Source organism: Epithele typhae (assembly GCF_022376455.1).
Source record: "Epithele typhae strain CBS 203.58 chromosome Unknown BXZ73scaffold_32, whole genome shotgun sequence".
NCBI classification, from domain to species: domain Eukaryota; kingdom Fungi; phylum Basidiomycota; class Agaricomycetes; order Polyporales; family Epitheliaceae; genus Epithele; species Epithele typhae.
Genome location: NW_025954223.1, coordinates 400,631 through 412,011, shown reverse-complemented (window position 1 = coordinate 412,011; position 11,381 = coordinate 400,631). Strand labels below are relative to the sequence as shown.

At 56.7% G+C, this 11,381-nt stretch overlaps 2 protein-coding genes across 2 annotated transcripts; one reads left to right on the top strand and one right to left on the bottom strand.

The window, feature by feature from the left end:
- Positions 1 to 1,211: 1,211 nt before the first annotated feature.
- BXZ73DRAFT_102546 (uncharacterized protein) lies at positions 1,212 to 3,812 on the top strand (the record flags this gene model as incomplete). Its single annotated transcript, XM_048015280.1, has 12 exons — positions 1,212 to 1,238; positions 1,495 to 1,515; positions 1,570 to 1,758; positions 1,812 to 1,829; positions 1,882 to 2,071; positions 2,359 to 2,483; positions 2,535 to 2,618; positions 2,682 to 2,987; positions 3,043 to 3,192; positions 3,249 to 3,434; positions 3,489 to 3,664; positions 3,722 to 3,812. 12 exons carry the CDS (start codon positions 1,212 to 1,214, stop codon positions 3,810 to 3,812), a joined length of 1,563 nt encoding a protein of 520 aa, XP_047876844.1.
- Positions 3,813 to 8,227: 4,415 nt separating this feature from the next.
- On the bottom strand, positions 8,228 to 10,009 carry BXZ73DRAFT_102543 (uncharacterized protein; the record flags this gene model as incomplete). The annotated part of the gene is made up of 2 exons (XM_048015279.1): positions 8,228 to 8,564; positions 9,714 to 10,009. 2 exons carry the CDS (start codon positions 10,007 to 10,009, stop codon positions 8,228 to 8,230), a joined length of 633 nt encoding a protein of 210 aa, XP_047876843.1.
- Between the last annotated feature and the right edge of the window lie 1,372 nt (positions 10,010 to 11,381).

Below are 11,381 nucleotides of genomic sequence, written 5' to 3'. Positions count from 1 at the left end.
TTCGCTCACCATGAGGCTCCCGTGAGCGTATCCCTCACGAACTGAGTGCCACTCACATGAGCGAATATTCCCCAAACCAGTCACGGCTCATGGGAGCGGGTTTCTCTAGTACCCAGCCAACTCAAATGAGTGAATCTATCATGAACAGACGACTCTCAGTTGAGTGCTCCTGTCAACAGAGCACTCTAATGTAAGACTGCCCTCATATGAGCAAGCCTCTGCTCAACAGATTGACCTCAAATAAGGGAAGGCCATGTGAACAGACTGTTGCTCACATGAGCCTGTCTTTCATGCACAGGCTGACCTCATGTGAGCATGTCTCATGTGAAATGATGGCCGTCATATGAGCAGAGCACTCCTAAAAACACCTTCCTCAATTGAACTGATATTATGAAGGATTTCGGACATTTTGGGGGAGCACCTCACATGAGCAAAAGCACTGTCTACCACCATAAGCTCATATGAGCAGGAATATCGAAAACAGATGTCAAGCTCAATTGAGTGCATATAAGCAGAACATCTGCTTATTCCTGCACCGCAAATAAGCGCATCATGCGAATATATTATGGCACTGCACTGGCAAACCAGCGTGCACCACCCGTTCGTGCTGAGGATCCCGTTGAAGGCACATTGGACGAAGATCTTAACATGAGCGGTGATGGAGGCGGCGACATCAGTGAGCCAAACAGCAGTGGTGAAAGAAGAGGAAGAGGGAAATGCGTTAGGTGGAACGGAAACTCAAGTCGCGCGAACGCTCGAACGTGAGGTGAGTGGGCGCATCTGGAGTGTGGCTGCACGTCAACAGCCTGCGTGTCTTCTCGCTTCACACGTCCTGGCTCACATTCTCTTCTCAGACTGCCACCTTGCTCGGTGGGTCTGAGAGTGAAGATGACTCCCCACCTACCCTCTCTCGTATTCGTCGCTGCAACACAACCCTCCGACATTACTATGGGAAGAGGACGACACCTTGTATGCGGAACGGCCACAGGATACCAACATTCTGGAGAACTCGGATGCGGGCGATGGGAATGGGGAGCTTGATGACGACGACGTATTCCAGGTGTGTAGTTCGATGCTTTTATGCGCAGAGGATAAATACTGAGAGCAGTCTGGGGGTGTTGAAGCCATCGAAGGCTTCCAAGTCTAGACTAACACCAAAAACGAAGACGAAGTCCTCAAAGACGATCAGTGAGGTCACGGAGCAGTCAAACATGGAGGATCCCGACTCTGGATCACAGGTGAGCTCTAATTTTCTGTATTGCGATGCTACAATCGAACGAGACTGAGCACACGAGCCTTGGTGAAGGACGACCACGCACATGCAAAGGATGGTGGCGCGCAAACCAAGGGCGGCCGTTCGCGCGTAAAGGGTGGCCGTTCGCACGCAACGGATGGCCGCACGCACGCAACGGACGGCCACGCGCACACAACGGACGGCCGTGCGCACACAACGGACGGCGCGCACACACAACGGATGGCCACGCGCGTGCGCAGAATGGCAGCGCGCGTGCGAAGGTATGTTTTGCAGTCAGCTCTACTTGCAAATCGGTCTTGATGCGTAGCGAATAGCACACATCTACGCAGGTCTACGCTTCGGAAGCTACACCATCCTCAAATGCGCGAGGCTTGTCTCAGCAGAACGGCGGTGCTCCCAAGCGATCTCGCAAGCACAGGCTAAGCGACGATGAGGGCGATCTGATTGTGAGCGGGAACCAGGACGACTCTGACGACGACAAAAGGTCGAAGCCAGATGCAAAGGTATGACCTGGTTGTTTCATAATAGTCGGCACACATGCTGATCCACTCGAAAGCGTTCCCGTCTGTCTCAGGTGCGCATCGCAGACTTGTCACTTATTGTGTAAATGCATGACGACAACACAGGTTCACCGTGAGGACGCGAGGAACAGCGAGGACATGAGGAACAAGACCGCGATGAAGCCCTCAAGGCCTAGCAAGAGTACCGCGACTCAATCGCCCAATACTCCACGCTCTACGTCGACCTCTGGTGGCAAGGCGAACCCTGGCAAGACCGCTGCTCGCAAGAAGGATGCCGCACCAAAGCCGAAGACGCGTGTCATGGAACGGACTCTGGACTCGCCCTATGTATTATTTTTCGCCATTTCTCTGCCTTTTCTCTGCCTGTTACTATATTGGAAGGTTGTTCCCGCGCTTAAGCGCCCGTATCGCGGACTCTCTTAGCACTTGCACTTCGTGTCCTAGCCCTCATCTCGACCTCTTGGTCTTTGTGGGCTAGGTGAGTATCTCAATTGCCTGTATGTATGTAGAGCTATGTTAACTTGGTCTTTGTGGGCTAGACATCCCTCGTGTGACTCTAGTTTGCGTCTGCTTTGCGCCTAGTGCCGGCAACGCCTCTGCACCACTACATCGAGGTCATCCAACCTCCATCTACACCCATCCACCCCTCCCTCTCCTCCGATTGGCGTTCGCGGCCCGCTCCCGCGTCAACGCGCAAGGTTGATGAAGTAAGTGTCGCTCTTTTCAACTGTGTGATACATTATCGACATTCCCTGCAGCAACCGAAGATTCTTGACGACGCACCTGAAGCTGGCAGCCGTGAAAAGAAATCCACAGCCTCCCGGTCAGAGACGCCTGTCACCGTGAGTTTACCTGGTTTTTTTCGAACCGAAGTCATCTCATCTGGCGCACGCGACACTGATCAGAGCGACGCTTCGAGTGAAACTGAGACTGATGGGTCTGACACCGAACCCAAAATCGGCATCGAGCTCAAGATTGTCAACCAACGGCTTAATCTCGGCGACCAGACAGCTCGAGTTTCGAAGATTCTCAAGCTGTCCACGCCGGAGGCTCTCAAGCATGCACTCTTTGTTCACGCATTCCCCGACGGCCCGAAGAAGGACGATGCCATGCGCCCCATGCTCCTTGCGATCACCGAGCGCGAACGAGACCCCCAACTTGCTCGCCGAATCACTCGGGACGACGATTACAGTCAGAAGTTAGCCAAGCATGTACGTGTCTTCTCTATTCCTCTCGTTTATGCTAACCCTATGGCACGTTTATCAGCCTCTTCATCGCATCACACTTCTCCGCGGGAGGGTCAAGGCGACCGTTGCAAATGTTATGTGTGGCGCTTTTGGGGTCAGGATAATTGACGCTACGAAGGCTGCTTGGTTGCAGCACAATGAGCGGTATATCTATATCAAGGATCTCGCGGTCAGTCTCCGTTCTCTTACGCTATCTCGCCTTGCAGAGCTAACATGTGTTGGTAGACTGAGAATGTGGATACGGGTCGCCCGTTTGGTCACCCTATATACAGTCAGGTTCTGAACGCCTGCTTCTTCGACAAGGCTCGTTCATACGGCGAACGTTTCGCTTCGGAGTTCAAGTCATCGCTCCCCTCTCACCCTCACCAGAAGGAAATTCCCGCACCGATGCTCGCATTAGTCGCAACTGCGGTAAGGTCCACACTGCGCTGTGTCATGCTTATCTCATTCAAATATGCATTGTAGATCTTTGCAGTGCTCCAGGAGACGAAGAACCCTGACAAGCGCCGCAAGGGCCAAGACTTTGCTTCGAACTTGTTCACATCGAAGTATGAGGACATCATCGACCTCCTGTGCACTATCCAGCCTGACGACAAGAGATATCACTCTCTGATGCATGGTCTTTGGAAGCGGAGCGTCTCGTATGCTTCATTTTGAGTTTGATTGTCATTGCGTGCTAACACACCTTCGCTTCATAGCTCCGATGCCGTTGATCCCACTACCGATAAGACCTCCGAATTCACCACCAAGAAGCTCCTCGACTTATCTGCCATGTCCACCGACTTCTGACGCTGCTGCCAGCCCGCCTGCGCAGCCCTGTATATGATTGTGCTGTACATCGCTCTGACACGTATATAGGTTGACATGCCAGATATCTCCAGTGATACCCTATCGGCAGTCGGATCTCTCTGTTGATAGTGCTGTTCTTACCTTACTAGTGCATTCATTAATCCCACTAATTTGTTCGCTGTACTCGGAGAAGTGTGATAATGGCCCGATAGTAACTGATAAGCTGGTCTAATTGTGGTCTGTGTTCTGCTACTGCTGTGATATTCACTCAGTAAAAGCTGATATTGCGCAACTAATGAAGTCATAATCACGTTATCTCAGGCAGTATTGATGAAGCTATTGTGTGAGTATTCTGTAACTATTCTGTCTAATGGTCGTAATTAGGAGAGGACCGATCTAATTAGTGACTAACAGATAATCCGAGCTAATGACTGCTAATCAAGTAAATTAGTGCCATTAGTCCTAATTAGCATTTTGGGGTTTTCCTGATGCTGGCACTCTTCACTTTTGCGTTCCAGCACATCCCAGCCACAAGGGGGATTCCCCAGGACTCCCTGTCCCGTCGGCCGCCCGCTCCCGACGATTCGGACGAATCAGATGGTGAGAAGCACCTCGACGAGTTCTTCGGTCGTGCGGTTGCCCTCTTAAACCCACCGGCAGCTGCGCCTCGCCCCCGGTGCCCGTCCTCTGCCCGCTCAGTGCCCTCCCTTCGCCCCGCCGTCGTCTCCGCAGTTGTTTCATCTGGGACAGTCCACTCAATCCTCACGAGTCTCCGCACTATGGCTCAAGTACCGGCGGCCGACCTTCTCTGGCGACGCTCCAGCTGGGGCTACGACGCCTTCAACCCTTCCGTCGGCCTTACCTTTGGGGGGCTCTCACACACTGCGCCCGTGCACTTGAGTCAATTCTCTGTTTACACCGACGGCTGGAGCTCCACTTCCCCCTCGTCATCCATGTTGTCCTCCGCATCGATGGCGCCCTTCTTCAACGACTGGCGCATCCGCGCAGTGCCTTCAAAACCGGAGGAGTGCGAATGTGACCTCGGTGGCGAAGCGTGTGTCTTCCCAATCACCATCTACAGACCCATGCTCCGCGAGCCGCGACACTCTCTGCCCTCTGGCTTCTCCGCGCGCTCCTACTTCCCGCCAGCGGACTTGGACGGCCCCCACCATGCTCCGCAACAATTCGGCGACGAGATCCCGACGTTCACCTCGTCGCTACAGGCGAAGACGGTTCCCGCTCCCACGACAACTGTCTCTCCGGGGGACACCCTCCACGAGGCACATCTTGGCGACCGCGAACCTCCATGGGCCGCTTTCTGGCGCGCGGAAGTCGAGAACATCGAGCCCACCGACCCCGCCTTGAGGGCGCGGGTGGCCCGCATGCGTCGCTGCTACATCGTGGGGCATAGGCGCATCTGGCGCGTTCGCGCCAACCGGCACCCTCTCCTCGTGGTCACGGACACCCTCGCTCGAAAGCGAATCATAGCTGCGGCGCACAACACCACTGGCCATCGCGGCGCTGCGGCAACGTTCGCCTTGCTCCGCGAGCGCTACTTCTTCCCCAATCTTTATGCAGCTTGTGTCTGGTTCGTTCGCTCTTGTTTCAACTGCCAGTTCCGATCCCAGCACCGCGAGCTAGCGCCGCTGTCGTCCAAGACCAAGATCACCCCTTGTGTCCTCCGGCGTTTTCACATCGACACCATCTTCATGAACGGCAGCTTCCGTTACCTCCTCCACGCTGTCTGCGCCACTAGCCACTGGGAAGAGGCGAAGGCTGTCAAAGCGAACACGGCTGAAGCCTGGGCTGCCTTCTTGTGGGAGAATATTATCTGCCGCTTCGGCTGCATCCCGGTCATCGTCTGCGACAACGGCCCCGAGTTTGACGGCGCTTGCGCCATCCTTCTACGTCGCCATGGTGTGACAGTGATCCGTACATCTCCGTACAACCCGAAGGCCAACGGGATCGCAGAACGCTCTGGGCGTACTCTTCAACAAGCCATCTGGCGTGCTTGCGACCTCACGAAGTGTGACCGTTTCAGCTGGTACCGCTTTCTGAACTCCGCTCTGCTCTCCGTCCGCACTACGACTAGCCGCGCGACTGGGTACACGCCTTACTACCTCGTCTACGGTCAAGAGTGCATGTTCCCTTTCGACCTCGAAGATGCCACCTGGTTCGCGCTCGACTGGGCTGAAGCTACCGACGACGTGTCCCTTCTCGCGACACGTCTATTGCAGATCTCCCGCCACAAGTCCGTGTTGGACGATGCCGTACAGAAGCTGACCAAGAGCCGCCGGAAGGCGATCGACGACTTCCACCGCCGGTACGAGTCCCTCATCAACAAGGAAGGTTTCCAGCCCGGGTTCTGGGTCCTGCTGCTCGAGTCTTGGCTCGATACTCAGATGGGCATGAAGGGTGCTCTCCGCTGGGCCGGTCCCTACATCGTCGATGAACGCCTCACCTCGGGTTCCTACAAGCTGCGCGAGATCTCCGGCACGCCAATGCGTCATACCGCGCCAGGTGCGCGCTTGAAGCTCTTCTACTACCGCGACGACTACCAGGCCGTGAAGACGACGTTCCCTATCGTGCCTCGCTCCACTGCGGCTTCCAGCTACGTGAGCGCCTTCGCCGCGCCCATCGAAGTCCTCTCCCTCAGTAACCGCTTGCACTGCCCGCCGCGTTCCGAGCCCATCACCTACTCTTGCAACCCAGTCCAACATGCCTTCGGCGACGGTCGCGCGTCCGTAACCTGTGACGGCGCATGCCTCGCGGCGCCTGATATGGAACCTTACCTCCTTGATAGCGACGATGGTTCGGGCATCAATGTCGACCTGCGCCTGTCTTTCCCGCCAACGCTCTACACCACTACGTTCGACCCCGCAGTCGACCCTCTCGGCGCGACGCCCTGGCTCACTGTCAATTCCCCCTCCAACTTGATCGCTCTGGGTCGGCTCGCAAAGTCCTTCGTCGCGTGGCCCTACGCCGGTCCGTCCTTCGGCCCCCGACCGCCGACTCCGCCGCCACGTGCGCCCCGCCCCCAGGTCCGTGCTGTCTACGACGCAGTTTCCAGTCGCTTCACTCCCGATGGCGACACTCGCGAGGCTACCGCGATGGACGAGTCTCCTTGATGGTTGTCAGGATCTCGGGGTCGAGATCTCAAGGGCCCCCCAGTTGTAGGAGTCCCGCGCTCGCGGGCACTCTGAAGCACGTGCGTGCGCGACAGAACGCGGTCACGTGTCGTCCGAGCGGCCAGAAGTCACCGAGCACACTTGGTGAAGAAGTAGTACCTGCACATGTATAAAAGTAGTACGCACACACGAAGAATGTCAGTTCCTCTCCCCCACACTCACTCGGTTTCTGTCGTGTCCGCTGCTCGTTCTCCCCCGCGCATCCGTCTTATCCGTGCCCGTGTAACCGTCGTATCCGTCGTATCCGTCTTTCCGTTTATCCGTCGTATCAGCCAACGCGCGTCCGTCGCGCTCAGACTAGTCGCGTTCAACGCGAACATTTCTACAAGGTCTGAAGACTACGCGAAGGAATCCCCACACCGGTCGAACGAGGCGGCGGCGACCACGATTCCGGTCGTGGTGTCGAGGATCGCGAGCTCCTCGCCGCGCCCCTCGAAGCTCGTGAGTTGGAGGAGCCGGCGGCCGTCCGCAGAGAGCGCGAGCCGAGGTCCGAGCAGTCGTCGCGAGCGTGGTCGGCGCCCAGCAGCGGGACGCGGTCTGCGGGGTCGACAGCGGCGATCGTGACGGTAGTTCCGGAGCCGGCGACGAGCAGAGCCGCCGCGCTGGCAGGGTCCCGCCGGAAGGCGACCTCACAGCCATCGGGGAAGATCGTGAACTCGGTGGTGTCGGGGTTTGTGAAGGGGAAATGGTGAGCTCCCGGGGCAAGGTCGTGAACGAAGACGCATAGTGAGTTGTCGCCTACGTCCCAACCGTCCGGTATGAGGCATGCCCGACGGGACATCTGTCATTCGTGGCCTCGATGACCCCAAGTTCCCGGGCATGTTGGGTCCCCCCTTGACTCCGAGGGAACAGGGAGAAGATTCCGGTCTGACGACCGCGGCCCGAGATTGCGCACATTGACACCTTGGGCGAGTTCATGTTCCGCATCCCAGACGATATCTGATGTCGTCGAACGAATTGGGAATGCGACAACTGGCACCGCCAACGATCCATGGTTTAGCGCTGGCGTCCTTTTGGGCATTTGACGGACGGACCCTCGAGGCGATTCGTCGGAAAAGGCCTCTGTTGGCTTCCGACTTGGGCTGGAACAAGGAGGGGGAGGGGGCAGAGCAGCACTGTCGGTGCGATGAGGGGCAATCCCGGAGAATGCATGGGAAGGACGCACCTGTGTTTTGGAGAACAACACGCGAACGTCTGCGGGGGCACTTTCAAGTTAGACGTGTGGAGCTACGCGGAGGGTTCTTGAGGGCGATGTACCAGTCTGCTCATGAAGGTGTTCAGTGTCCACAGGGCTCGCACGGGAGGGAAGTCGACCACATCCAGGTCGCCCTGAACGTCGAAGCTCCACGACTGGACGCGTGTGAGGTCGAGGTAGGGTTCCAGCTCGACGGGCGTCGCGCCGCACAGACCTTGGCCGAGTCGTGGGGGGCGCGGAGCTGTCGACGTCGACTTGTCGACCACCGCGTGGACGCAGACGGCGCGGACGAGCGCGCGCAGCTCGGGTGTGCGGGCGAGCGCATCGCGGATTGCTGGCAGGTGGTCTTCGTCGACATCGAGGCCACGGCTGGCAGACGCGCGCGAGCGCAGGCGGCCAGTACGGCTTCGCGCCCGTCCAAGTTGGCGTCGAGCACGTCGATGATGGCCTCCCACAGCTCGATGGGGAGGCGAATGGGTGGCATGTCTGGCGCGTTCGGGCGGGTGCTCTAAACGCGAGGTACAGGGAATGGGGTTTGGGTGCGGGGAGACTTGCGTAGGCTGGGGGTTTGGAAGCTCGGGGGTGCAGTTTGGGAGTGACTCGGATGAGGACTTACGTAGCCAACCGGTCACCAGTCCGCAAGCATACTCTCTCCGGAGAAGATCCTGGCAGAAGATAGAGCTGATGTGCCGCCGCACTGTATCGCCGCAAGGTCCGAGGTACATACTGTTATGAAGCACACGAGTTTTTCTTCTTCCATCTCTCATATTTCGCCCGGGACCGCCATGAAGGAGAAACCGCCAGAGATGAGTGAGTGTGTGAGAGGACGAGTTGCCGAGGAAGAGCTCAGGCAAGACATCACGAAACGCGCGCGAGATAGAACGGGCACGATCTCCAAAGCGCTCGTTGATCACGGCATGAACTGTTTTCGTCATCGATATAACGCATGATCATGGTTCGTCGAGTAGACGAAATGTGATCAACTATTGTCTTGAGCTGAAAATTTTCAATCATTTTGTAATCTACCTGACAATTATTAGATCTGTCAATGTGCAAATGAACGCGGGGACACTGAGTGCAGAACATTAGATGATCAGTAAACGACCATTTGACGATCGGCTGCTGATCAAGCCCCAGTGACTGGGAAGTACCAGATACCACGTGATCTAATGCGCGTCGCAGGCTCTTCAGGCAGCGTCTGCCTGGTGCTTCAAGACGGATTCCTCTTCTCTGTGCCTACATCTTCGCTCTTCTACTCTAGAATAGCCCCCAATCCTTTCACCAATGGATGAGGCATTTCACACGGACTCTTGATGCGGCCAAAACCTGGTCGATGTCGTACTTGCAATCAAGTATTACAGTTTACGATTGCAAGTGCTACTACAAGCAGCATGCTCGCGCGCGGATTCATCTATGAGATGCAGAAGAGGCTTCAACGAGCTGAGGCTGACCGAGACAAGGACTGAAGTGCAGACAAAACCGGCAGAACAGGGCGAGAGAACATGCGTGAACGAATACCTGAGGGTGTGATTATGAGAGACAGAGGGCGTGGAACGGCAGAAGATCTGAATCATTGGCAGGGAAGGGCCCAGCCAGCGCTCGACCATGGCGGCGACGTGCTCCTGCTGGCGCTGCGGCGCCTGCGTGAGCGCAGCGGATTTCTGCGGCGGTTCGTGCGGCCAGCCCTTGAGCGTACGCGCGTACGTGAGCGCATCATAGAACACCTCAAAAGGCACGAGAAACGCCGGCTTCTGGCTCTTGTGCTGCGGCTGCGCGATAGCAGGCTTGCAGAGGCTTGCCCTTCCCGCACGCATGGGGCGAATCGCTGGGCGGCGCGGCCGGCGCATGCGCGTGCGCGGGGACGTGTAAACCCGGGCCCTGCGATAAGGTCGGTGAGCCGGGGTCACCGCGAGAGGAGAGCACACGGGGGACTCGACGTAGCGGAACTGTGGGCCATACCGCGCCCAACCTCGTGCTCCTTCACACTCGCGGAGGAAGTGGCAGCGATCGCGAGCCTGTTGAGAACCCACGTGGTGCGATGGACACGACCGCGATTGGGGGCCGCGATGAACCACTATCCCGCGTATTGTTGTGGATATATGAAAGGCACGGGCGTGTCGAGGGAGGAAGGGTGTCGGACATGGGAGACCACGAACTATTCGAAGCACAGAGTTTAAGATTAGAGGAGGATGGCGAGCCGCGAGCACCAGGAAGACGCACCAATCACTCCCAGCCTCCTTTGCAAAATGGCCCGGGACTTGTTCAAGCTTCGCCATGAGAGGTGTAGCCGAGAAGCTAGTAACCGAGAGCAATGGGTCAGCATACTGTAGAGACACAACTCCTGCCCTTTCTGAAGGACTGTGGGCGCATAAGTGCTGGTGTTGCCAAGGCCACCCAAGGGCATACGCACGCACACGCCGGGCACAGCACAGTGACACGGGCATGCAACCACCGATATCCTCACGAGACGTCTCCCAAAACGCAAGACTCACCGGCCGGCGGCCAATCATCCTCTTCTGTGTATGCAGCTCGTCTGCGAGGTCCATATACCACTTTCCATGTGACGCACACGATCTGGAACGCTCGATTAGGCTTCGGATACTGCATATACACACGGTGTGGATAGTGAGGGTGAGAGTCGGAGAGGAGCCGTTCAGAATAACTAGCGCCTGCCCGCGCGCGCGACGCGACACGACACGGACTGGCGTGCGCGCTTAGCCAGCCCCGCTTTCTCCTTCATCTCATGTCAACGTTCGTTCTATACGCCAATAGCTGCACTTCTTATCCCCGTCTGTCTGCTACAGTCTCCCTTGTCGTCGTATCTGAAGTTCATAGCACACAGTCATGCCCATTAGATTTCCCTGCCTCAGTTAGAATAACCCTGCTGCTGTCGCCCCAGTGTCACTGTTATCATCTGTCTCTCGCTCGTTCGCATCCATATTGTACCTCCCATGCTTTATAGACCTGAATAATACCGGATTTTGCGCATATATGGGTGTTTGTGGTCGACCGGCAACAGCGAAACATTTCGGCACATCTGAATCGGTCTTTTCAGGTCATTGCACCACCCGGAAATGATCATTTTGAAGTGAGCTCATGTTCATCTCATCCCTGTGCCACGAACTAGCCATGGTCATATCGTACCTCAGCATTGATCACTGCACACCTCGTCTCAGATCATCTATA